Source organism: Chenopodium album, chromosome 23 (assembly GCF_948465745.1).
Source record: "Chenopodium album chromosome 23, dcCheAlbu1.1, whole genome shotgun sequence".
NCBI lineage: Eukaryota > Viridiplantae > Streptophyta > Magnoliopsida > Caryophyllales > Amaranthaceae > Chenopodium > Chenopodium album.
In genome coordinates, this window is record NC_137856.1 from 26,930,000 (window position 1) to 26,957,958 (window position 27,959).

At 34.5% G+C, this 27,959-nt stretch overlaps 3 protein-coding genes across 4 annotated transcripts; 1 reads left to right on the plus strand and 2 right to left on the minus strand.

Annotated features, from left to right (window-relative positions):
* The first annotated feature begins 949 nt into the window (after positions 1–949).
* LOC145609148 (pentatricopeptide repeat-containing protein At5g19020, mitochondrial-like) lies at positions 950–3,282 on the plus strand. Its single transcript, XM_081664701.1, has one exon. It carries the CDS (start codon positions 950–952, stop codon positions 3,083–3,085), a length of 2,136 nt encoding a protein of 711 aa, XP_081520827.1. The 3' UTR covers positions 3,086–3,282.
* Positions 3,283–3,746: 464 nt separating this feature from the next.
* LOC145607714 (mediator of RNA polymerase II transcription subunit 33A-like) lies at positions 3,747–17,839 on the minus strand. Of its 2 annotated transcripts, none has more exons than XM_081663308.1 (12): positions 17,439–17,839; positions 15,710–15,820; positions 13,964–14,311; positions 12,519–12,829; positions 12,340–12,431; positions 11,147–11,504; positions 9,255–9,465; positions 8,170–8,284; positions 7,917–8,078; positions 6,287–6,938; positions 5,834–6,040; positions 3,747–5,267 (listed from the first exon to the last, which is right to left on the minus strand). In XM_081663308.1, exons 1-12 carry the CDS (start codon positions 17,714–17,716, stop codon positions 4,156–4,158), a joined length of 3,957 nt encoding a protein of 1,318 aa, XP_081519434.1. In that variant the 5' UTR covers positions 17,717–17,839; the 3' UTR covers positions 3,747–4,155. The 2 variants fall into 2 exon arrangements, with proteins under 2 accessions (XP_081519434.1, XP_081519433.1); XM_081663307.1 differs by having other exon boundaries at positions 3,747–5,270.
* Positions 17,840–22,291: 4,452 nt separating this feature from the next.
* LOC145608209 (ribonucleoside-diphosphate reductase small chain A-like) lies at positions 22,292–27,485 on the minus strand. The gene is made up of 9 exons (XM_081663823.1): positions 27,098–27,485; positions 25,429–25,589; positions 24,791–24,839; positions 24,588–24,714; positions 24,039–24,104; positions 23,818–23,934; positions 23,460–23,622; positions 23,271–23,341; positions 22,292–22,603 (listed from the first exon to the last, which is right to left on the minus strand). The coding sequence occupies exons 1-9, from the start codon at positions 27,261–27,263 to the stop codon at positions 22,489–22,491; spliced, it is 1,035 nt and encodes a 344-aa protein (XP_081519949.1). The 5' UTR covers positions 27,264–27,485; the 3' UTR covers positions 22,292–22,488.
* Between the last annotated feature and the right edge of the window lie 474 nt (positions 27,486–27,959).

Below are 27,959 nucleotides of genomic sequence, written 5' to 3' on the forward strand. Positions count from 1 at the left end.
TGGGGACAACTCAAGATTGGTGGAGTTGACGGATGAATGCAATAATGGTACCTTCGTAGTGGTGGAGTGTAAAGTGTAATTGCTTGGATACCATTAAAATGATAAACCAAAAAAAAAAAAAAAAAAAAAAAAAAAAAAAAAAAAAAAAAAAAAAAAAAAAAAAAACATAATAGTAATACTTTTTATGTAATCTCTTTTAGTTGTGTTTATAGGGGAGTCAAACAAAGCAACTCATTTGATGAGTCTTCTACGGAATGTAGCAGTAATGTCTTACATATGAGGTATTATAGTCTTATGCTTTAGATTAAGAGGTTGTTTGAAGATGTATTTTGCTTTAGTTACTATGTCATTGGTTCGATTTTTATTCTAGGAAAAACTTATAGTTTATGATTATAGGAAAGAGTTAAGACGTACTCATACATCATCAGTTAAATACTCGTAGCTCATAAATGTTATCTCCTCCATTATATGGTCCAAAGATTATCTTATTGCAGGGAAATATATTACATAGCCTTTGTGCCAGGGTGTTCAATGAGGGTTTTGTCCTCTCCATAACACCCCTATTGTAGTTTTAGAATGATGCAATAGCTTTGATTGCCTTTTTATATAGTAATGCGTACATTGGCGAGTTATAATATATATGATCATTTTCAAAATAAATAATCATAACACAAAACATGTTTCTACAATTAAATAAATTAAGATAAAATCTTTTATTGATCGTCCTAAGACAAGTATAATTCAACCGCAACTCAAAGTACGTAAACTTTTAAGGTTCGAATTTATAACTCCCCTACGATGGCTAGCTGTATCGCGCGCGATGCGTAAGCTTCCTAGTATATAAAAAAATAAAAACTAAGACTCTGGAAATCTTCGACACAGCGTAAGAGTTGATTGTTTTCCCTCCAAAACACAAACATTAACATCTCTTCTATGATCACATCTTCTCATGTACGTGCCATTAAAACCCAGATCATTTCTTCAATTTTTACCACCATTTTCTTCTCTTTCTTCTTCTAATTTGATATGGGTATCTCATATTTCGTCGAAATCCCCTCAATTTTTATCAGAATCGAAACCCCATATCGCAAATTTCTTCAATTCAATCAACATTCAAAGTGGAAACCGAAATTCAAACAAAGACTGTATTGACCATGAACTTGAATTGGTTTCTGCTCTGAAATTTTGTTCTTCCCTCCAATCAATTTTTCAAGGTCAGCAAATTCATTCCTTAATAGTAAAATCAGGTCTTGATTCCAATATTTTTATACAGAACAGTATAATTAGTATGTATGTTAAATGTAATCAGATTGGTGTTGCTAAAAAGTTATTCGATTCGTGTTCACGATTGGATTCAATTTCATGTAATATTATGCTTTGTGCTTATGTGAAATCTGGTATGTTGGGTGATGCCCTCCAACTGTTTGATGTAATGCCTGACAGAGGGGGTGTTGCTTACACTACCATGATAATGGGGTTGGCTCAAAGTGATAGATGGAGTCAAGCAATCTCAATTTTTAAGGGTATGAGAGTTGCAGGTGTTGCTCCAAATGAGGTAACTATGGCTAGTGTCATCTCATCTTATACTCGTGTTGGTAGGATTTGGGATGGTAGAGCTCTCCAAGCATTGACTACAAAGGTTGGACTCAAAGACTTTGTTCTTGTTTCTACTAATTTGCTGCATTTATATTGTGTTAAATCTAGTTTAGAGGATGCTAGGCGCTTGTTTGATGAAATGCCGGAAAAGAATATAGTTTCCTGGAATGTAATGCTGAATGGATATTCTAAGGCAAAGTTTGTTGATGTAGCCAGGGATTTATTTGATAAGATTCCTGAGAGGGATCTGGTTTCATGGGGTACAATTGTTGATGCATATATACAAGTAGATAGGCTAGTTGAAGCTTTGACACTGTATCGTTCAATGCTAAGTGCAGGATTAAGGCCCAACGATGTTATGGTTGTGGATTTAGTTTCAGGATGTGGACGAGTAATGGCAATTGGTGAAGGTCAGCAATTGCATTCCACAATAGTAAAAGCTGGGTTCAACTGTTATGATTTTATTCAATCTACAATTATTCACTTCTACTCAGCTTGTGGGAAAATTAATCTTGCTTGCTTACAATTTGAGGAAGCTTGTCAATCCCATCTTGCATCCTGGAATGCCCTTATATCAGGGTTTGTAAGAAATGGAATGATTCAGAAGGCCCGAGAATTCTTTGACAGGATGCCTGAAAGAGATATCTTCTCCTGGAGCTCCATGATTTCTGGTTATTCGCAAGGTGGACAGGCTAGTATGGCTTTAGAATTGTTCCAAGGAATGGTGGCAGCTGGCATCCAGCCAAACGAGATCACTATGGTGAGTGTTCTTTCTGCCATTGCATCTCTTGGTGTACTGAAAGAAGCCAAGTGGGCCCACGAGTTTATCAGAAATAATTCTATCCCTCTCAATGACAATTTAATTGCAGCGCTTATTGATGTTTATGCAAAATGTGGGAGCATCAGCAATGCATTGGATGTTTTCAATCCTTTACGACCCATAATCACTTCAGTCTCTCCATGGAATGCAATAATATGTGGATTGGCAATGCATGGGCATGCTACTTTATCATTAAGAATATTTGAAGACTTAGAAAAAACAGGTATTCAACCCAACGCGATTACTTTTATTGGAGTCCTGACAGCGTGTTGTCATGCTGGATTGGTGGAAGCAGGAGAAAAATATTTTGAGAGCATAAAAAACGTCTATAAGATTGATCCAAATATTAAGCATTATGGTTGTATGGTGGATCTCCTAGGTAGAGCAGGCAGATTGCAAGAAGCCGAGGCAATTGTAGAGAGCATGCCAATGCAGGCAGATGTTGTCATATGGGGTACATTGTTGGCAGCCTGTAGAACTCATGGTAATGTGGAGGTTGGAGAGAGAGCAGCTAAGAGTTTAAGGAACTTAGATACCTCTCATGGGGCAAGCAGGGTCCTGCTCTCCAACCTTTATGCTGATGCTGGGAGGTGGAATGATTCGATTGGGGTTCGGAAATCAATGCAAGATGAACAGATGATAAGACAGCCTGGTGCTAGTTTTGCATGAGATTTTTTTTTTAAGGAAGTTGGGAAAGTCTCGCCGTTCAAGTTCTGGAGTAAAAAGTTTTAAAATGTACTACTAAGACCCATTTGACCCAAGTGAGAATTGAGGTACTCTGTATTTGATGACTTGATAATGACAAATTTATTTTATTTTATTTTTTTTAAATATAATATTTTTATTGGATACTACTCAATGTAATGATTAAGCAATGGCCTTCTGCTGTTTGATGATAATGATGCTAGTTTGAACGAATTTTCTGCCACTTGTGTATAAACACAACAAACTGCCCCTGTATTATGATCCAAGATTTTGAAGCCGGATCCTTTATCTATCGAACAAGGACGCTGGTATAGAATAAGCTTGTGAGCCAAAGCATCAAAACAGGGGACAAGTTTTCTCCTTTGAGGGGCACTCTTGCTTATTGACCACGAGCAAAGTCGATGATCAATCAGGGCTTATGACGACCAAGTAGGTTGAGGCCAACACAAGTAGGTCTAACAATGAGATTTTTATCTGTTTCACCTATGCAAACACTCGGACCATGACACCATGGCACTACTATATTTTATATATGTCCAAAACTTGTAGTCACGTATTATAGCATTTCATAACCATGACACTACATATGCTTGATATTTCAGTAGATGAGCCAGTGATCTATCAGTAATCAAGTCACCTGGGAGCTGGTTCATTTATGTAAATGCATGCATAAAATTTGGAAATACGGAGTGCATAATGACTTGCCAACCAATTTGAATGGTAGCCCTGAAAAAATCATCACCTACGAGCTCATTGGAAAAATAAAAAATAAAAAAAATAAAAAAAGCCGATACTATACACCTCTCCCTATTTAATACTCGTAACAAGGTAAAAAACGACAGCTATGTTACAGAGATTAGTTGCTTAATCTCGATAAGAGTAAACATGTACTCCCTTCAAATAATAATACAATGTGGTCATGGCTGCACAACTACCCTACATGAAGATGAAACTCATGTACAATTCTACTAGAAACTAGCAGGCACCTTCTATAAAAATTCAGGTGCAGCAAAAGAAAGAAAGAAAGATGTGCATTATCTCTCACTTTCTACTATGAGCTTTGCAGCTGCACCCATGGTATTCATCCCACCAGTTGTGAGCAATGAAAAAGCAATGTCTTCTTCATTCCAGTGAATCAGTCCTTCGCTCAATCTCATCAATACATTCACGTCCATTTCCACCACCCAATTTGGTGTGCACCCTACCATCAAGTTTATGAACCTCGAAACATAGGCCTTCCAAACAACTGAATCACAACCCAAAGAGATCTTACCATCCAAAGCACTTGCTAGAAATTCCAAGTATTGCCCAAGAATTCTAGGACGTCGTTTGGATGCAGGTGATGACGAGTCAACACCCCAAGCAAAGGCTCCACACAGGACTGCAAAATACGCCAATGCATGACCTCTAAATGTTGAAACTATTTCTTCTGATTCTTCTTGTGCAGATCTCTGAACTGATATGAACCAAGAAGGTAGAGTTTCTTTTAATAGACACTGTACCAAGCACTGTCCCCCAGATAACCACAGAAGTGTAGCAGCAAGAGAAGCTGCCAGTTTCACTTTAGTCATTACCACATCGAGTGAGACCTGCCCGTATATTGGTCCCATTTTTGTCCTTTTAAGTTTCTTTCTTGATTGCTTAGATATCCCAGCACCTACTATCTCTCGAACAGACTGCATTAAGAGAAATATTATTTCCTCTGCCAAATACATGATCTCCCTAACAGAGCGATATACACGCAAGTAAAGAATTCCTGGAGCAACAGGAGATATCCCCCCATTGAAATGAGACCCAAATCCATGGCCAAGAAGGGCAGCAACCCCACCTCTGCTTGAAGAAGGGTTGGTGCTCAGACCAAGTGTGGTAGTAAAGCAACTCCGGAGAAGCTGAACCACAGCATTGTTGTCATGGAGGAAGACGGTACGTGATGCCGAGAAGACAAGGAAATCACTCCAACGTTTTGCCTTTTGTGTCCACAAAGAAGCCACAATAGGCATGCATGGCCATGGGCAGTCAGCTGCAAGGGACTCAAGGGCTGGTCCTGCCAGATTGAGGAAACGCTGCGATACTTTGTCAAGTTTATAGGTTATAGTGAGGCTCAAAAATGCAGCCAACGGCAGAGGAAGAGTAGCTGGAGAATTTACTGCTGTAAAAAAAGCATATATTTATTAATAGATAAATGAGAGGAAAATATATGGGGAACATAATAACTGTGACTCCTATGAAATAACTCCAAAAAACAGAGAAAGCTGCAAAACATTCTAGAGCAAGCAAATCTAACCAACCATTGAGATGATTATTAATTGAAGTTGCTAAGCGTTAAACTAACATACATGTATGATAAATTTAAACCAAAGCAAAGTAACAACTTTGTCCAGGGAATCAGGGATGCAAACAAGTTATAATTACATCATTAATACCTTTAAAATCACCTGAGTGGGGAAAATATAGGAGACAACTCTGACATTACAATCACAGAAGCATTCCTAAATTCTTTGGTGTAAATTCACATGCAATTTTTAAATTTCAGAATTTGTTTCCAGTTGCCACAGAACACAAGCCAACCAAACCCACCCCATTTTTAAAGAAATGTTCACAACCTATATTATCTTGGATGTCAAGGGACAAAATTTAGATACCAAATCAGCATATACTAACAATGGATAGCTTTTAAAACTGCCAAGGATGGGAATGCTATAATTATATTACCTGCAGTAAGGCTGGGAACATCAACCCCAGTTGCAGCAAGTATATTCTTGATTTGTTCCTCAACATTAGATAAATTTGCCGCAGGGCTTGGCCAATCTGTTCCATTCATAAGAGCCGGTTTCCATATTCCCCGAGTCACTTCAGCAGAAAAGTAACTCACTATTGTTGCCAAAGACGCAGGAAGAAAATCAGCAAGATCTTTAAGACCTACATTAAGAAATAAATATCATGTTTATGTCATCATTACACAAAACCACAAAATCCAATATCATTGTAGAATACCTGTGTTACAAATTACACACAAGAAAATTGTAGGAGTTGGATTGGAGTAAATGTGTATATACAATTACTTGAAAAAAGACGCTTCTTATACATTTTCAGCATAGAAATATTACATGTCAAACTGTAAAGACATTCACTAGTATCACAGAGGTTGAATGAAACAGGATTCACCTGTAGCTAGCTCACGAGGAGTGACCTGTCCATGAGCACAGGCACTTAAGGCTGCATCAACAACATAGGGAACAGCTTCCAGAATATCCCAAGCAGGCAACTGGGGTCTTAAAGAGCTGTCTTCACTAGCAGGCCCAGAAGAATTACTACTTCCAGAAGCTGCAGAAGACTGAACTCCTCTGTTGATCTTTCTGAAAATCATATTTAAAAGTACCTCAACAATCTGATGCACAGGACTTTCAGGAATTAGACCAGAGAGAGGTGCAGCAATGCATGCTTGGTGCTGACGATACCAGACTTTCAATTTTGGAAAGGAATCAACGAATATGGGTTTTGGACATGATGCACTAAAAACAGCTGAAAGTCTTCTTCTGTTACGATCCTTGAGGACATATCCTGCAGATGAAAGGAGAGCGTTTCGCACTAATAAGAGGTACTCCGGAGTAAGTTGAGACCCAACTGGAGGTACATCTCCCACACCATAGTCAAGAGGCGGATGATTGAACCGCCAGAGCTTCAAAAGGAGAGCAAAGGCATTTGAAAAAACAGCATGAGCGGAAATTTCTTCCTCATTGACTGTCCATGAAACATTAGGAACACATGATCCAAAAACTTCACAGATTGTCATTAATGATGCAGCAAGTTGAGGCACCTGCAAAGAAGCGGAAGACTAAATGAATACCGACAAATTCTCTATATCCACCTATTTTTTTCATGAATTTTTCATAAGTATAGTTGAAAACAAAATAGTCATGCCCCAAACAATCACCACTGTTTAAAGCGAGCACTTGCTTCAAAAAATTAGTTCATACTTGTAGAATTTTATATCTACCACAACAAAAAGTATTCCAGTCAACAATGTTAAAAGTCCCTTCTTTACATTTGCAAAAACATAAAGCAAATTCTGCCAGCAAATAAAAATCATTCTTGTTTAAAAAAACTGTCAACTTGTTCCAGTGCTCAGCAGTATATTTGCTCATTCAGTCCAAACTACTCCCTCCGTTCTTTTTTTATCTTCCTACTTTCCGTTTTGATATGTTCTTTATTTATCTTCCTACTTTTACTTTATTCCTATTATGGTAAAAATAATACTCACTTTTTCACCTCCTTACCCCACCACATGGTCCACATTTTATTATACGTAGTACAAAAATACTAATGTCTCTATACAATTTTCTCTTTCCTTCCCAAAAAGTCAAAAAAGGGCCCACTTTCCACCAATTCTCACTTATTCATGTTCCAAATTGTTAAAGTAAATCAAAGATTAAGAACGGGGGGAGTGCCTCCATTTCTAGAAGTTCTATTTGCACACAAATTAAGGCAATGGGAGAGAGAGGGTCAATGTGGTGTGTGTAAGAAAAAAGTGGAAGAGTAACAGATAGTACAAAGGTGTATATATTGAGGGGTAAGGGAGGTAAGGTAGTAAATGGGTTTGTTAAAAATAGAATAACACAAGAGTGTAAAGAAATTTCAGGAACAGACTAAACGAAAAGCGAAAAGAACTTTCTGAAACGAAGGTAGTATTTACTAATAACTCCAAAGAATAAAATAATGTGAACTCATTAGATAAGGTGTCCTAAGAAGCTATACAAATTCAACAAGACAGAAAGAGAGTCAAAGCCCAGCATACCAAGCCATGTAACGAGAAGATCTGGACACAGTCAACTGGTGCTATTCCAACCAAGAGCACAAAAAGCATTGGTGCATATGCTGTAAGATGGCTGTCATTACCCAGAAAATCAGCAGGAACTGGAGGAGACAGTAACCTAGTTATAAAAGACACACTATGCTCCTGCAAGACAAGACATCAAATGTATCAATAAATCAATGTTCACTCATAAAATGCCGACACTAGTTTAAAGTTGGAATGTCTAATTTATTACCTGCACATTCCATCCCCGAAGTAAGGATGCCCCACAAAGAATTGTGGCTGCGTAAATTTTGTCATCCTCTGATCCGCTCATTGCAAGCTCAAATACTTTCTCCAGCTCTGCTAAACTTCCATCAAGTGCATGAGCTTAAATTCAGTTGCTTTACCCTCAGTTAATTTACTAAATAGAATATCTTTTACACCTGACTTCAATAAAATAGATGTAGCAAGAGGCCAAGTATGAAATATAATGAAAAAGAGACTTGTAATTTATACTCTTGTAATCTCTTAAATAGACCTAATTCACATTAATTTATTGTGGACCACTAATATTAGGGTCACTCTATGCTTACATGTTATTAAAAGTCTTTATATTAATATAAAGGTCACTAAGTCAAAATAAAGGTTATTATGTTAAATTATAAGTCTTGTGTTATAATAAAGGGGATTAAAGGCCATAAGATATAAATATATATTATAATGAGAGTTTTAATATACTAGTCAATATATATAATAAAAATCACTATACTAAAATTAGGTTCATTATGTTCAACATAACATCAGCTGGTTAGTTCCTCCGTCTTTTTAGTTGCAACACTTAAGTTTTCACGGACTCCTTGGCAATTTTTGGAGTAGAGAGAGGTAGACAGAAAAAATAAATAGGGCCCATGTGATAGGACAGAGATAGAGAGAATTTATTCAGTAAAAAGGAAAGTGATGCATCTACATTGAAGATTCCTTAATTAGAAAGTGATGCATCTAAAAGAAAACGGAGAAAGTATTATTGTTAATCAGGTCACACAAACTTTAATAAAGCTCACTATCATAAAATTAGAGTCACTATATGTAACATAACGTCGGTTGGCACATTATTATTTGTGTCGCGACAAAGAGAATTCAACTCAATTAAGAACCATTCTGAAATTCTGAATCTCTATCCCACGTCCCACCCTTCACACTATTTTAAAAGGCGCATACAATCTTCCACGACAATATCAAAAATTTACAAACTCCACAGAAAACAAGTAGGAATTGATAAATCCATAGAAGCTTTAGAAATAATCTAGAGGAAGACTTCTTAGGTAATTCTTAGCATACCTTGAAGCTGGAGCAGCAACCATAGAATTGATCATCACAGGTCTAAGTGAAGCTCCCTGCATAAATGATGACCAACCAGGCACTTGAGAAGGAATACGACTAGGAAATTGATTTATTTGACCATTCACATAGCCTGGCCAAAAATATGCCGATGTATCAAGAAGATTCCTAGCTATGCAAGCTTCAACTATTAAGTGCCGCATATTCCCAGCTGCAAGTGAGGATTAATAAACAGATCAAAAACAGGCAGTAAGATCAGCAACAACCACACAAACTTTCACAAGTGTCATCAGCAAAGCATATGCACAAAGTAACTACTCTGCTTATTTCTGATGCTGACACTAATAAATTATGTATCTGCTGCTGTTTGGGTGTAATTTGAAGCAAGTATTTGTGCCTCCCACCCATCTTTTTAATATGAGCTACATTAATACTTGGTTATTCTATTTAAGTAAAGGATGGACAAAAAATATCAGACATCCTTATCAATTAAGTTTGTCCAATTACGTAACTTAGAATTAGATATTCAATAGAATGCTTTACTAAACAAAGACGCGTAATCATAAACAAAACTTTTAAGTCAACAAAAAACTGGAAAAAATTAATTACTCTAACCTTTTCCCCTTTCCATCTTTCTCAGAGAAAAACAGCAAAGTTGATAATGTCCAATACCCTTACTCCAAGGTCAAACAATTTGAAGTTTGACTGAACTTGAGGTGGGGGAGCAGAATTTCGCCCACCTCAGTTCCCTTATGAATAATGATCACAGGAAGTCAGGAACCATGATCGCTCCATCCAGGTTGGGTAGTTGGAATCCCCCCCCCCCACCATCCAAACGCAAAAATGATCACATTACCTTCCACTTTATTCCGTAGGCTATTTAATTCTTGAGCTTACATTTGCAATGAACCCACTCCCACCACCACCCGTGACACTCACCCACAGCAGCGCCAGAGAAGGCAGCAGGAACAGACCGACAACAACAACAACAACAAACCGTGGCCACAGCAAGAAGAAACAGCGGACTGTAAGCAGCAGGGGAGCAGGGCAGACAAGCAGCTGTAGGCTATTTGTTTGTAGTGTGCTAAAGTGGAAAGAGGACAAGAGTAGTACTTGTAGTAATTAAGGCCTTGTTGCCAACTTATGCAAGGTAGTAGTAGTAGTATAATTAGAAGTAGTCTAGAGTAGAGAAGTTTAGGCAGATTATTATTATTGTAGTGAGTATTGGAGAGTGATGGCCTAAAGCCATTAACGATTGTACGTAAGCTTTAAGCTCTATCTATTCAAACAACCTTCCGTCTATTTTATTTAGTAACACCACGCTAGTTTGTTGCAACATTGTTCTCTTTTCCCATATGAGTGGAATACTGTACACCAAGTATACAGCTATTAAATTATTACAAAACTTGTAGTCCCCCCTTCAAATCTTTCTTGAGAAGAGCAGCAAAGTCGATAATATACTCTATTTCAACAATCTATTAAATTAGGAAATATGGGACTATGGGCGAATTTCCTATTGCCTTGAAGACGTTGAATGAAAGCAACGACAAAAAGTAATGATAAATATAAAAGATTATAACACTAAAGAGGCAGGCGACAAAAAATCACAGGCACACAGCAAAATAGGAAGATTGTCACTAAATTCTGGCAGTTTCGCTTACAATAGATGATGGTCAAGCAAAGAAAAATATAGAGATTTCATTAAACTAATGAGGCAGACCACTAAGAACCACAGAGGCAGACAGAGAAAATTGAAAGACTGACACTAGAACTTGACAGTTCCGCTTACAGTAGAAAAACACCTTGGCAGTCAAGCACAGAACATAATCATTCTTTTTCATTAAATTAGAAAAATTCAGAAACTTTGTAATTCAATCCTGATAAATACATACCGCAGTTAGTTGGTAGATCATCCACATTAATGCACTCAAAGTATCCACCAGAGACATCAATGCCTGAAATAATCATCATTGCTTTTGCAGCAGCCAAATTGGCAGAAGGAACAACAGATTGAGGTGGGGACAGCAAAGACTGATAATCGCCAAGTATCTGCAAACAGGAAACCAAATCTTTGCGACGGGTGTAGGGATCACATCTTCTACTCCAATTATTGGTTAAATCACTTTCTGATTCATCGATTGGATTTTCCTCTTCGTCTATGAGATCAGCAACCACTAGAGGAGTGATAGACAACAAAACACACATCCGGGTGTCAAGGCGAGGAACTGGCCCTTCCATTGGATCCCTTTCCTTAAAAATTCAAGACAGATCAACAATGTGAGATGTACCGTTTATATTTCAACCAAAATAAAAGACACAAAATAACAAAAACAAATTCAGTCTGTCTCTTGTGTAACGCGTTACACACGCAACATATTCCCTTTTGGAATGTTTCACTATTACATGCATCATTTCCTTCAATGGAAAGTTTATTTTGGTGAAATCAATTCACTAACCAATATATAAGTAGAGACTACTCGACTTTTGTACCTTTGTTGTGCAGACTCTCTTTTAATCAAATGTCTTTCACCACTCAATTGATTAGCGTGCAAAATAAATGATGCAAGTATTCGGAAACGGTGATAGTATTATTTAGAGAGTTTGCTATCAAAATATTAAGAAAACTCAACAACTCAACTCATAAGCCGATTACCAACATTCGGTACAAGTTTTGGGCTGAAGGGAAACGTCACTCAACCATGGCTTACAAAATTTAATATAAAAGATGGATGATAATCATCTTCAATGGAGATGAAAGATTCATCATTTTTAGGCTTCAGATTATAACAGAATGGATCAAAAAGGCATAGTATAGAGTTTCAGTTCAAGGTTTAAATGCAACAGCCACTCTAATATTGCTGGAGTGTGGCTGGAACTCTTCAGCACCCACCCCCCCCCCCCCCCCCCCCACACACCCCCCACCACCTCTACCAGCCCACTCCCTACAGGAGGGCTTTTTTAAAAATTAGGAATATAAGTGGAAAACATTAATGATGAAATAATAAATCTATAAATGCATGACATTCTATAACAAAACAGCATCCTTATGAAAGATGGTTTGGAGTCAGATGGTCAGATGTCTTACCCTTTGAACGAAACGTAGAGCACCAATCCACAAGGCTAGAAAGGTATCATACCAGGAGGTATTGTTAATCGCTTGAAGGGACTTCACCAAACCTGTCGAAAAATGTGTCATTAACTTGCCATCCTCTTCGTAACAAACTCAACATATAACATATCTTGCAGTTCTAATGTCGACTGTACCAGTAATGATCTCAACCGCACTTGTTGCTGTTACCTGAGATCCATCCATGACATCCTCCAAAATTATATCAAGTGGAAGCCACAAACCCGAATGAGAAGTTTCTTGACCATGAACAGGAGAAGCCAGTGATATGAAATCCAAATCACCAGAAAACTCTTCCGACTTTTCGTATTTCCATGATGAAAGTTTGCGAGCATCAGAAGTCAATTCTAAAAGCATTTTGGGACTTAAAATCTTTGGATTCCTTAACGTTGATGAGTTAGTTGCAACCAACTCTAATCTTTCAGTAAAAGCTGCCCATGGTTTTGGCCTGAAGCAGGAAAAGACAAAAGGTATTGAGCATCTTTAGCATAACTAAATGTAAGCTTCATAACAGCAATTAATTCTGGGTTCCATGGTTACATAACTGGTACATCAAAACCAATCCAGCACAAAAGCATGAGGTAGGCAAACAAAATCATATGGAGGTTTAGCATCAAGCTGAGTTGCCTTTTATGTCCAACATACATCTGAGATTCCATGCTATTACAGTAAACAGTTCATAATTAAATGTTGAATGGAGTTTTGAGGGATTTTTGTGCGTTATACTTATTTATTTTTTGGCCGGGGGAAAGGGTGGTTGGGGGTTGGGGTGGTTGGTTGGTTGATCAGAACTAGGAAGTGAAAATGGTGTTCTTTCAAAGACACTAATACGTGCTGCCAATGAAACATAGATTGAGATTAATTAAAACTAATGAGATAGGAACTAGGAAGTGAATAATTGAATATAGAGTTCATTCAAAGGTGCTAAGAAGTGCTGCCAATAAATCAGAGTGTAATCAATACAATGTACTAGCAACTGATGACAAAAATGAAACAATTCTTGCAAATTCAGCCATCAAAATGTAACAAGCCAGCATAATACGGACGATTCTAAGAGATGAAAATGAAGATTTTGACTAAGAAACAATATGAATGGGAAAATTGAAGCAGCAATAAAAAGGAAGATGGAATTTGCATGAACACTGAAATTTTTTATTAAAAAAAAAAATAGTACAAACTTTCGAGAGGCTTTTTCTCTTCTAACCAACCTTCTAGAGGTCGGAGCTCTTCAAAGTACTTCCACTCTCTAACAATAATAAACATTGCCTTTCCTTATGCATACTCTCCCTATGACTATTAACAGAATCATATTTGAATACCCATAATGCCCCTCCTAAGGTCGGTTCATCACACACAACTGACCAAAATATTCTATTTATTTGACAAAACTTGCACCAGTAAAAAGCGAGGTGTAATCATAGTTGGTGCAATCACTTTATTGTTGTTTTTTAGGGTAGGGTGACAAAAGAGTGGAAGAAAGGGGAATACTTAAAAGCTCAGCTTGTAGTCTAACTGACCAGAAGAAAAAACAAGAGGAGCTTCCCTTTAAGGGTTTTACCAATATAAAATATTTAAGACTTACATGTTATGGCGAACCAAGCAAATCATTCTAAAGGTAACTCCATTTTTAAAAAATTGTCCAATAATCTCAAAGGCCATCTCAGTATTCATTCTTCTCAATTTGTCAAGTTGTTCAAACTTCTTCTCATCATAATTATCATAAGGATCAATATCCATCTCTTGAGTAGTAATAGCCCAGAAAGATTTCTTCTCTGTGGTAAGTTCCAGTAACCCCTCATCATCTAGTGATGCATCAAGCAGCTGCCACATGATAGTAAACACAAATTCAACCAATAGAACATTTGGTTCACTTGCTCGTGAACCAAATATCTGAGAAAGACATAGGACATGCTCAATTGACATCATGACTCTGCAAGAAGAAAGAAAATAAGATTAAGGTCTTAAGACAAAAAAGGATATGTAATAATAAATAATCATTACAATTAAGCATAATCCACACAATGAAAGAGAAAGTTGAACAATACATGGAAAGCACCAATAAAAAAATAAAAATAATTTTAAATAAAAAAAGAGTGAAGAAAGTGGGTCACTTGAAACAAGTATAATAAGAAATTTAAGTTCTATATAGATCATAATTCAAGTGCCGCACAGCTTAATCTAAAGGAGATAATTATCCAATAATAGCCATGATAAGGGTCTGCAGCTCTACTATTTGCCTATCAGGACTATCATTAATTTCTTCTCCTTAACAGTTTAGATCTTTCAGCACACAAGAAGTGACCACACATTACTTTTACAAAGTTCACATTAAGGTTGAAACTCTTAATTTACTGGAAAAGGGCTAGAATCCAAATCAGCCCACCCCATTTAGTGTTTCTAATCCAAACTTATAAATATTAGACTAGTAAAGCCCCTTTCTGAGAAAAACAAAAAGAAGAAAGAGGAACAAAGGTAACTGTTACAGCAATAACAATAACACCAGCATGCATAAACATCAGCATTCAAAAAAAAAAAAAAGGATTATTTCAGCAAATATACGGGTAAGCATCAGTAACTATTTATACCACCCAGTGAATCACACTTCTCAGACAAATAGGTCTGTAAACTTGACATCTTGAGAAATAAATAAAGCTAAATCAATTTAATTAACCCATAGAATCCCCATATTGTGCCACCATAAGCAGAAAAACCTGTGACACCAAAGTGACTGGAAAGAACAAGAAATACTTATATACAGGTAGCTTCTTTACATATGACCACTCCAAGATTCAGAAGCTAATAAGATCTTTGCAAATAACAATTAAATACCAGCAAAATGCATAGCTGAACAGACAGCTGTAGTAGATGATTTACTATGGACAGAGAGCTGAAATGTTATCTAAACAACAGTAATCTAAGGGAGGAAAGACAGCTCTTAGGAAATGTTAGTGTCATGAGCTCTGAACGTGAAAAATCTTAGATACATTTTGATATACAAAGAAGCAATGACATATTCCAAGCAAAGAGAGCTAATTCTGCACATAGTAAACGCACCCAACCCAGTCCAACCCCAAAGCAACCTGTAAAAGCTTATCTATTGAACTGTTAGCATCAGTTTTCCCAGCCAATTATAAACACCATCGACTTTCTTTTTCAATCCATTCAGAATTCATCCAATATGTACTCAACATTATTTGTGCATAATTCACTTAAAATTGTCATAAAACACAAAAACTGAAAGCAGCACAAAACTAGATCATGAGTTGAAGACAAAGGTGATGAGTGATACAGACCCCTGCCCCTTAAAGCATCTAAATTTAGAACTTACTTTCCAAAATTAGGCACACTGATCTGAGACTTCAACTTAAAAGCATATCTCTTCAAAAATTCCATGTAAAGCCTATATCCAGTAGGTCGAGAATGTCGACAAGGAATGACCCTGTGGAGAAAGGAAATTCAAGCAAAGCATGAGTATAAAACAAGCTCAACATGCAATGACAAAGAAGGGATGAGAAAATCAGGTAACAATCTAGATTCCAAGATCAGGGAATTGTTAGATATCAGAATAACAGGAAAGACCACAAAAGTTAAGTGATTGAAGTCGGAAATGCCACAATCATCATTATATGGGGCAGCTAACTGCAATGCATATCAAAAGCTAGAAGAATCTAACCATAACTTAGCAACATATTAGCCTTCAAAAGAGAAGTTAACATGATAGAAAATTTTAGAGGGGAGGCTAAAAGTGAATAAGAAAAGTAGTCCATCTAATCATGCAGTTTAGTAAAAGTAGAACAGAAGAGCTTTAAGTCAACAGCTTGTCAAAAACAGTACTAAGAAACATCATTGATATAGAATTACCAACATGAGCAAAAGTACATTTACTTTATTTTGAATCAAAGTAAGCAGCGCTCATGCAAATACCACAACCAGTTTTATATCCATTTTTTTTTTTAGTAAAGGTTTTCTGATGAAAAATTTAATACCAAGTTTCCCACTGAAGAAATTATTGCTGGGATAGTCATACAAGATCAACCCATAATCGTGCAATTCAGAATAGGGCTAACACTTCAATATGATGTTAGTTTTTGTGTTGGAGAGAATGATGCCAACACTTTCCTAGATGTAGTGACTAAACCATGGGGTTTTTCATTGTGATATCTATGAATCCAAGGAAAATACAGTTTTTCGAGTTAATTCCAGGACCGCTGCAAAGCTATAGATTTTCACAACCTAATATATCATTTCCTCGTTCTTTCAATGTTCTCTAAGACTCTGATCCCCTTATAAGACACGCCATCTGATTCAAATCCTCATTTGTTTCCAAACACATAGAGAACATAAATACACTTTATGCAACACCCCTCAAAAAAAAAACCAGCAGCTTGAGTAAACTTTAGGCAAAAAAGTAACCACAATCCAATATTCGAGTAGTTTGCTCCAAAACTTAGACTTGCAGTACAGTCTTGCAGAACCCAGGGATTATCACTGTAGTGCATGCCTCAATATTATCTATCAAAATGAATGAAATAGAAACTAGCAAAAGGACAAAATGTCAAGATTGGCCATAAAAGATCAAAAAGCAGAAAATCTCAGACAAATTCAAACATTGAATAACCGATCTAAGATAATGACACATAGATTTGCAAAAACCATCAAACATAAAGAAACTTCAATCACCAACCAATTATCTAACCAAAAATTCCAAGTTTATCTCCTAGTATTAAAAACTATTTAATCCGGATTATAAAACAATATTTTAATTCAATAATGGCTAATCACACTGTGAGAGTTGCTAACTCTTAGAGTCAATGTAACATTAATCAATACGAAAATCCAAAGTTTAATCCAAATTACCAATGATGATTATACAAACATCAAGATGCAAAGAAAACACCCACAAATTACTACAAATGTAAAATAACCCACAACATTAAAAGGACAAACTCAATGCAAAATTCAGATCAAATCAACAAAACCCAATCAAATAACAATCAGCAAATATTATAAACAATGCAAAACAATAAAATTAAAATGACCCGGAACAACAAACAAACCTAGTAGAAAGGAGAGCAAGAACAAGCAAAGGAGGAACCATGTTCAACATAAGGGCTTTTTCTAGAAACTTCCAAGCAGAAGGAACGTTGTTGTCCCAAAAAATGTAGGACACCATAGTATGTGAAAGTTCAATAGAAGGCAAAGAAACATTTACAGAGTTCAAATTTGAGGAAATTTGAATTGCCCACAAAAAAGGGTCAGTACCCTTTTGTTGGGCAGTTTTGGTAAGCTCAAGGACAGTGTCCCAAATGCTGTTCTTTTGGGTTGAAATCGCCATTGAAGAGGAGAAGAGAGAAAATAAGGGATCCCAGAAATGGGAGGGAAGAGGTTTGTTATGCTAACTTTTGTTGTGGTTTGTTAGCCTATTATTTTTGGATGTTTTTGGTGAATATTGGACCAACAAATTTAAAAAATTACATGTTTATTTGAATGGAAGTCAAAGTTACTTTTCCACTTTGGTAATTTGATAATTACAATGGTTGTGTAGGACATTAGGACATGGGATTATTATTATAATATGAAGCTAGAGTTGAAACTTTTAAAGTTGGAAATAAATGAGTAATTAACTAATTATTCTTGTTACTTTGTAGTGTTACTCCATGTGTGTTACTGTGTTAGACTTGTCAAATGATGTCTAGAGTCTTTTATTTGATTGATTAATGCGTGCATAATATCTAGTCATATTCGGATAGCTCTTTTAGTTTGATTTTATATCACAAATTTTTGGTAGCATTAAAGATTGATTAATGCGTGCATCATATCTAGTCATATTTGGATAGCTCTTTTAGTTTGACTTTATGTCATAAATTTTGGTAGGATTAATGAAGGAAATATGTAAATAGATATTCTTAATCTATGACTTTATACTAAAGGCGAAACCAGGAATGACACATGTCATCTCCTGGTTAAAAATTTTCCCTCCAAAAGTTTTATTTTTTTATTTTTATTTTTTTGGTCAAAGCTTCTTACAGAAGTTTTTAATACAGACTATACAATAAAATTTCACTTTCTATTTGATAAGTATATTCCATTTGTACACATTCAAACATCTATCAATCTATCTATAACTTTATACTAAAGACGAAACCAGGAATGACACATGTCATCTCCTGGTTAAAAATTTTCCCTCCAAAAGACTTTTTTTTTTTTTTTGGCCAAAGCTTCTTAGAGAAGTCTTTAATACAAACTATACAAACTTCACTTCATATTTGATAAGTATATTCCATTTGTACACATTCAAACATGGATACTATGAGTATTTTTTTTTATACAATATTATGCAATAATAGTGATAAATTTTATTAAATTTTGTAATTGCAGAACTTTCATCCTATTTTGCAATTAGGTATAATTTTTTATAATTAAATAATAGTGTTAAACTAATGATAAGTATTAAGTATTAAAAATTACCGTGCATGGCACGGGACTTAACCTAGTAAGAGTATAAATGTTTGCACATGATTCTAAGTTCAAACAAAAAAAAGTGAAAATTAATATTAACGAGAATACGGGATAGATATATAAGTAAATAATATTTTGAAGGTTATAATTATCCAAATACTATTTGAGTTATATCAACTATTTAAAAGTTATGGATACATAAAAAGTTAACTTGTTTACTATATTAACACCAATATACATAGATGTGAAACTTGATTGGGTATCACTAGAAACTATAGTCTTTTTTTTTTCCACCAAATAGAAAAAGTGGATCTTGAGGGCCACCATATAAAATTTCCCTAAATACAAAGTATATTCTTAGAAGTGAAGACATTGTTAAACAAAATGTTCTGCAAATTATGAATAAGGTAAGGGACAATCTTGAAGGATATATGGAAGAAAGGTCAACATAGAATGATAAAGTATTGTGTAGAACGAAATCACGTGAGTCCGGTCATACAAAATTTTCTCACATAGAATTGATTTAAGTTGGCTTAGCATGTCGCAAGAACAAATTAAAAGTTTGTAATGTAAGAGCTGGGATGATTCCAAAGCATCAACCACAAAATTTACCACAAAATTGAATTCATAAAGAGTGGTTTAATAATTAGGTTAAAGATCAAATAAATTTGTATGGACAAAAAAGGTTACTAGTGTTATAAAAGGTGCATTGTCTATTTAAAGTTGAAATTCTTATATTTCCTCTGTTTTCATTTAAATAAAACACTTTGTTTTTTACATTATTCATATACTTCACATTGGATAACAGTTTTGATAAAATAGTTAACGGATTATATAGTTATGTAAAACCTTAATAGATTCATCTCTATTTATACTTTATTGATATTTAGTTTATACTTTTTACACAATACTAATATAAAATTGATTGAAATAACACATTAAAAGCGTGCAATAAAAAATTTTGCATTTAAAATAAAACAAAGGAATCGTTTATTATATATGCACTTAAACAAACACAAAGGAAGTGCTTATCAAGCTTGTTAGTGTGTAACTCCCATAATTTGATTTGGAGTAAAAATTAATTAAACAAAAATGACAAAACTAAAACTAACAAACAAAAAAATCTTATCACTTCTCGGAAGTAGTATAGTTGTAAATCACCTAGTATAAACGTCAAATCATTCAACCAAATTCAGAAAAAAGTCATTTTAACGTGCGAGGGAGTATGGAGTGCGCTTGGACTGAGAAATGAGACTCAAAGATGCTCTCACGTGGACTTGCCTACTGCCTTTTTATTTATTTATTTCTTTTTTAAGATCCATATTAATCTTCACAATCTTTGTTAAGATATAATTAAAGGTTAAACAACATTTTGTAAGATATCATTACATACTACTAAAAGCGAATGTAAAGACACACTTGTCAATGTATTATTAAAAAATTTCCCGCCAAAAGTACCTTCTACAAAAATTATTGTTACTTAAGGAAAATAAAAATTATATCTAAATTATGACATAATTTGTTTTATATAAAATATAAATCTTTTCCTAAAAGATTAAACTATCCATTATAAGTTTATAACTATTACATGTTTTTTAAATATTTTCTCTTGCATGCTTTTATTTTTAATATACTCTATATTTTTTAATACTCAAGTCATTATATTAAAAAATTTATAATAAAATTGTCAAAAATATTTAATAACCGTGCATTGTACGGGATTTAACCTAGTATGTATATATATATATATATATATATATATATATATATATATATATATATATATATATATATAAAACAAAAGTAATAAAAACACTTCTTAAGATATATATTGACAAGCATTAAACTCCAAACATCGCAATCAAAAATATGAATTACATTAATCAACTCAAATTATATAAAGTTTTTTTTTTTTTTTTTTTGAAATCTCACTCAAATTATATAAAGTTAAACAAATTGGAATGAACAATATTATTATGGTAGAATCATACTTGATTGTCTAATTGATTCTTCAAATTTCTATATTTTGCAACAATGTTGTATTATGACAAAATTGTAAGAATAATTAAAATGAAAACGTAGAAGATGTTTTACTCTACCTTTTTTTTTCTTTAATTGATCACCATCTCCTAAGATTTTAATCAATTAAGTTGCTATAGTATTTTGTAAGACATTTGAAATCTAATTGTTTATTATATTCCAAAGAATTTAGACTTTCTCTACAAACACAAATTAACCTAACAAATGTAACGCTCATCCAAAAATAAGGACATAGACACAACATATCCGCAACATATACCACTCTCCAAAACTTTATCGATATATTATCCACAAGACCACAACATAGGGTTATATGATGAACCAATGAAGATACCCACCCTAACATAAGTGGTTAGAGGGTAGGTGAAGAAAATGACATGAGTTGAGATCCCCATCACAACACCCATTTGTGAAATTGTGATAGTGATGATGTTTTGTTTTCATTAGGTATGAATAAAAGTTCAACTTATCCCTTACTTCCCCATCAAACTGCCTACTTTTTTAGCAACTTTATTCCCAATTTATGTTTTGCATGACTTTTTTGGTAGGTGAGCACTAGTGGATGATTCTGTTAGGGTCTTCATCATTAATTGACAATGAACTATGTATTAGCATAAAAAGTCTAAGTTAAGTGATTGATTACCTCATGTATTAAGGGCTAAGGACGAATGTCATAAAAGTCAGCTATATAATTAGGGTTAATAGATGATTATGATTATTATGTATGAGCATTTTTGTACTGGTGTTCTTTTTTGGGTGATTGCAAAATTTTACCTTTCCCACCAACATTGAGAAGTAAAGCTTACCTACTAATTGGTGCTAATTCAACTACTTTAGGTTGCATGCATAATTTTACTTGAGTAATAATATTAAGATGGATTAGCTACCAGATGTTTGCCACATAGGTCGGGTCAATTTGGGTTATACATACCTTTTAAGAATAAGTCAATTCACGTGAAAATGTTAGTTATACTTATAGAGCTAAATTTGAAGGGGTGGAAATATAAAAAGTTTATCATACACTAAGAGTCCAATTAGTTGGAGTTTCTCCAAAAATTATTAGTGGATATTACCTTAGGGATAATGTTTTCCCTAAACCCCCCAACTTTATGAAGAAAAGTTGACTTGCCAAGTAGTAAATGACTAAACGTATCAAGCTAGTTTATTTTTCTCAACATGAATATAGCTCGTTTGCACTGCACCTCTCACAAGTCGACCCAATCTTATCTTTAAAACTAAACCTTTGAAAGTTGGAAAATGAGGGCGAGGCGGGGGCATAAGGAAAAGCCCCACCCCCCACCTAAAAGGACAATACAACAAAAATTCAAGATTCCAAGGTGGGAATCCTCCTAAACCAAGCATGCTTAGCAATCATACCAAACTCATTATACAATAGTATTGTAAAAGATAGATAGCATATTTATTTATATCTATGATATCCAAAAGGTTTACACATCTAAAAAGTATATATAAAAGGAAAATACAGATACCTTGTCTTCTAATATACTCCAGACTAACAACATACAGCAAATGTTCCACTACTATAAACAAAAAAGAATATACCCAAAAAATTTGGATCACTCTTTCCCAATATCAAACGCATCAACACTAAAAATCTTCATCCAGCTTGAACACAAAGTTCTTGTTACCATCCTTAAGGTTAGACATCACAGATGCCTTCTGATACTCACCCACCCTTCTCTCAAAGAAGTTCGCCTTTCCCCTGCATAAGTTATGGCAAATCAAGATTCGAAGTCTAAGGCATATAAACACTAAACAAGTGCTCAGAATATATTATAAGCAACTTTTATTCCATTATCTTGATTTAAAAAAGACTTGTGATTACATAATTTGCCCCCCACAATTTCCAAGTACATAACATGTCTCGATCAATATCACAAACATTGTCTCTTATCTAAACTACATTATCCGTATATACCAATATCACTAAACAATTGGATTTTACGTGTTCATGAGGTGTCAAAGATTAGAAGAAAATGATAGTGCAAGGCTGCAAGAAACAGGATGACATTCAAAATAGGACTTATATCATATGTCACAAGAATACACGATTCAGCATATTTTTACCTTTTGCTATTTTATTTTCAACAAAAAATAAAGATAAAACCTGAGTAGGAAATTAATTTCTTAGAAATTGGAGGGCAAATAAGGGTCAGAAGCAAAAAAACCTTCTATTTTAACAGATCAAGTATCTAGCACAGAACAGCTAAACAGACAGTTCAGCTACCATAGCAGTTTCAGCTCCTTGAACTCATGTAGACGATATAGTCACATGCTTTGATTAAAATATCATTCACAGTATTATTATGTATAAGGTTAGTATTTGTCATTAGCTCCAAAATTCATCAAAGTAAACTCATAATACTTACGTTAGTGATATGAACTCCATCCAATCGAAAGGGTTTGCCACATTGTATTTCTTTTGGCTCCCCAATGACACCTGAAAGAGTGAGAGCAACATCAATGATAATTTAGCACCATTGTATGTATCAATGATAGTTTCCTTAATACTTCATTAAAAAAATCCAAAGAACTAATTAAAATGACATCAACTGTACCAGAAGTCGATCAGCAACAAATTTTATGTACTGCCTCATGAGCACAGCATTCATGCCAATCAAATCACACGGAAGTGCATCACATACAAACTCTGTCTCAATTTCAACAGCTTCATGCACAATCTTTTCAACTGTCTCTGGCTGCAATTTCTTACGCAGCAAACTGGAAAATTATCATTACATTGAGCAAGGACAAAGGCAAAAGAGGTAAAGCATCAGTCAAATGCACTGCATCAAACTCGAAATGATATTGCACCATTAACATAGGAAGAAGAGCTTCAAAAAGGAAACTGAACTGGAGAGCAAATAGGCCATAAGAAGCTCAAAAGCAACAGATTAAAGTGCGGAGAATAGAGACCTGTACAGAAGACAGGCAAAATCACAGTGTAGGCCTTCATCTCTTGATATAAGCTCATTCGAGTAAGTTAAACCAGGCATCATGCCTCTCTTTTTAAGCCAAAATATGGCACAAAAGCTGAAATTTAAAATAAATAAATTAAAAAAAAAAACATATCACTAACCACAGTGTGAGTTGCACAATGAATAAACAGAGAAATATTAAATCAAGTAAAAACACACCTTCCTGAAAAGAAGATCCCTTCAACACAAGCAAATGCAACAATTCTTTCTGCAAAAGAATTTGTACTGCACAACAAACACATGTGGATAATATTCCAAATAAGATTACTAATTGTTCAGTCTTAACAAAGCAAGAAAAATAATACAGTTTGACTTTACGATTCCAAGGCCATGAGATTATATAAGAGATGCTTAAGTATCATTTAAGTGACAAATCATGCAAATTTTTATAAGAGCTCTTTCTCCTGAACAGAACTTAATACAATAACTTTAAGTGCTTAGCAGCTCAATCTTGACCTCAAGTCTAAGATCCAGATAAAGTTTAGGGTGAAAATTGTAATTAGACTGCTTGCAAGTTGAAAAAAAAATCTAATCATAAACAAACAGAATAAAACTTATACCAACAATCAAGTAAGAAGAAAATATCTGAACACAACTACCTGATGGCTAGCTGATATTGCATAAACTTCTTCATCATTACTAAAACCTATAAGATGGTACTTATACAACTTTTGCTACAATACCTACAAAACCATAAGGCAATGCTACCTCTGAATCCAATTTAAAGCCCAATTTGCCTTCTTCTTTATACAGGGAATCGTCTCAATGGCATTGAACAAGTGGTTCTTCTCTTTAGAATCCCTAATATATGTCTCCAACAACAAACTGTACATCTCTGTGAACAGGAAGAAAAATTCGTACTTTTATTCCTCATGAAGAATGCAAATAAACACTACGAGTCTAGATCTTACCAGAATGTATATTCTCCATTGCAATTTGAAATCCATAGAAAGCTCGAGCCTTTATAAGTTAAAAACCAAAAATTAAAATGGACAGTCAGTCAACCTCAACAAAGCAAGCATCATACTATATCATTAAAGCAAAGATAACAAAACAAAACACCAAGAGGATACACAATATATATTATAAAGCCTCCATTCATGTTTCCATCACAAAGAGAAAAGAACATTCATCAACAAACATCACAAAAATCTAGACCTTTTCAAAGTTCAAATGCGTTGGTATATAAATCTACGCTAGAGATTCGTAAGGAAAAAGACCAAGAAATATTTGGCCAAAAATAAATTAAATCATACAAACAAACTTGAAAACATTTGTGCCATCATGCCCAATAAAACAGGGCATAAAAATTTGGATACAGTTATCTCACAAAAGGAAACTTCAAGAATAAATTTTTTTTTTAACAAACAGGTGTCAATTAACAAATAAAATCTAGTAAGACTAGTAACAAAATATTTAGCTGAGCATTACTTAAAAAATAACATAACATTCAACAAAGCACATAATAAATTTTGTCTTCTATCATGGAACTATCACAACAAGAAAACAAATCTTGTCTGGCTATTCGAAATCATTCAGAGAAATTCACCTCTGCAATTTTTACATCATTTAAAAATCTTGCAGCAAGGTTCTCCAAAACAATCCCATCAGACGCAGCAAAAAAGGCCAGTACATGAGTTATAAAATGTCTCTCAGAATCCGATAAAGAGTCCCATTGCTGCACGTCAGAGGAGAGATCAACCTCCTCAGCTGTTTACACAAAAAGAGCAGAATTGTTATCAATAGAACTATACACAACAGACAAACAAAATTAAAGCCTAACATAAGGGGGAAAAAAAAAAAAAAAGATACCTACAACACTACAAGAACTTGAACAGTTGCAATCGTAATTTAACAATATAAGAACATAATAGATGTAAATCTAAGAGAGCCAAATGTAGCATATCAATTATGAAAATTAATTAGATAAAGTAGACAAAATATTTGAAACCACAGGCTTGATAAGTGGATAGAAAATCATCTATAGTCCATTAAAAGCTCTGCTACTTTATGAAATAACCTACACAAACACACACTAGAATCCTGGACAGTCAAATCAAGTCATCAAAACGGTACAAAATTCAGTCTAAAAGAAACACGTACCTTCACAAGAAAGTATAGTGCAAACATTTGTAGACCTAGGCTAGTATAATGAAGGGCATTCAAAGTTCAATATTGTATGTAACGTTATACAGTAATTGAGTTCACAGCATCATTAACCAAATGGTTTCTTTTTCAAATACTAAGGATCTATCAGTTTTCATCCGAGTCAACTAAGACTTCTCAGTATAAGATCATCATTATGATCTCTGCTTCTTCTAAGCATAGACAAATGCTAAAGAGAGTATTTTTTTTTAAGTAAATTAAGCCCATTATTGAGGCTACAAAATCCAACAGAAAAATTATCCCCAGATTCTACCTAAACTACATTGAGGGATTAAATTACAAGTTTGCCACATAATTTACATTATAATATTTAGTCATCTTTACAAAGACAAAATCATTCCAATGCCATCCAAGTGCGTTTGGTTCGCAGATAATATGGTATGAGGTATGGGTTTAGAATGACCAAAACCCATGCCATATGTTTGGTTGTCAAAAATATGAATTTTAAACCCATACCTCAAACCCATGAGGTATGGGGTTTAGAAACCTTGGGGGGAGGTGGGTTTGGCTCATTCCATTCCCTTAGATATCAAATACATGGAATTAAGGGGATGATATTCCATTCCAGAATTGAACCAAACACATGGTAATAAGTATCAAGTTCCAACCCGATACCACCTTAACCCTATTTCTGATTTCCTGATTCCAAACCTATACCACTCTGCGAACCAAACACCCCCTCAAGGCTTAGCAAACAAAACAACCCCGAAGTATTGATCAAATTCTTAACAAACAGCAGAACATTATCACCCCCATTTCACAAAAACATAATATAACTAACATGAATCATACCAGTAATTTTTTTCACAAAAATATCTCAAATTTAGATACTTCATCAACACAAAACCAACCAACATGACCAGCAATTGGCAAAAAATCCAACAAAACTCCACCGAGTAAATTAAATTGTCGCATTACTTGTTCAAATTACACAATCGAGCATTCCAAACAGAGGTTTTCATATATTAACCCAAATTTAAACCAATAAAAATCCGAAAAAAAAAAACAAAAACAACATTGAAAAGAGAATTGAAGGAAATGTGGAAACAAACCAGTCCAAAAACTAGCAACAGCTTTCTTATACATCTCCCAAAGTTGATTATAACGAACAGGAAACATACAGAACCTTTCAGATTGTTCCATTAAAATGGGTTCATCTTCTTCTTCACCAAATTCAACCTCTTTTTCTCTTTCCTCCCCATTATTCAAAGAACCCATTTCAATTCTGCCCCAAAGTTGAAAACTTTTTGATAAGATGGGTTTGAAAATTGAAATTGGAAGAGATAACAAAAACCCTACAAAACCCCCTATTCGAAGAAGAGAGAGAAAGTGGGTAAATTTGTCAGTACGTTAATGGTGGATTTTTGTGGAAGTTTTCTTTTTTTGAACTTTTTAATTCACGAGATTGTTTTGATTTTGTTTCAATTGAAATTTGACGACGTCGTTGTGAAATGAGGAAATGATATGATCATCGTTGGAAGTGTAACCGCCTTTCGTGAAATTCCCGCGAAATGAATGGGCTGAATTTTATGGCTAAAGAAATTGTCTGATTTCAACCGAAATTGAACGACCCAAGTATATGTGAAAAATTTGGGCTCTCAAAAATCAAACCAACCTAATTTAAGATCTAGACCTGATTTATAGCTGATTTGAGGAAACTAGACATTCGATTTGGATCCGATAATTTTAAAAGGAATCGTATCTGTGCTTGATTTAGGGTCTGTTCTCATTGACTGAACTCAGCTGAACTGAACTGAACTGAATATTTTACAAGAGAAGGAAATTAGGAGCTGAACTGAACTGAATTTCAACGTAAGAGAACAAGCCCTTAATAGTTACCTAGTTTAACCCAATAACAACTACAAACAACTTTATTTACTATGTATAAGACTTGAATGTAAGTAGATGTGAAAA

What these genes read in the sequence shown, in the direction of transcription:
- LOC145609148 (XM_081664701.1), top strand. Translation starts at nt 950, where the DNA reads ATGTACGTGCCATTAAAACCCAGATCATTTCTTCAATTTTTACCACCA.
- LOC145607714 (XM_081663307.1), bottom strand. Translation starts at nt 17,716, where the DNA reads ATGGCGATTTCAACCCAAAAGAACAGCATTTGGGACACTGTCCTTGAG. An exon ending in TGATCTACCAACTAACTGCG is followed by an intron (nt 9,466 to 11,146) that starts GTATGTATTTAT and finishes CCTCACTTGCAG; the next exon opens with CTGGGAATATGCGGCACTTA. An exon ending in TGTTCCCAGCCTTACTGCAG is followed by an intron (nt 5,271 to 5,833) that starts GTAATATAATTA and finishes CTTTTTTTACAG; the next exon opens with CAGTAAATTCTCCAGCTACT.
- LOC145608209 (XM_081663823.1), bottom strand. Translation starts at nt 27,263, where the DNA reads ATGGGTTCTTTGAATAATGGGGAGGAAAGAGAAAAAGAGGTTGAATTT. An exon ending in AATGGAGAATATACATTCTG is followed by an intron (nt 24,715 to 24,790) that starts GTAAGATCTAGA and finishes TCCTGTTCACAG; the next exon opens with AGATGTACAGTTTGTTGTTG. An exon ending in TTTGCCTGTCTTCTGTACAG is followed by an intron (nt 23,623 to 23,817) that starts GTCTCTATTCTC and finishes ATAATTTTCCAG; the next exon opens with TTTGCTGCGTAAGAAATTGC.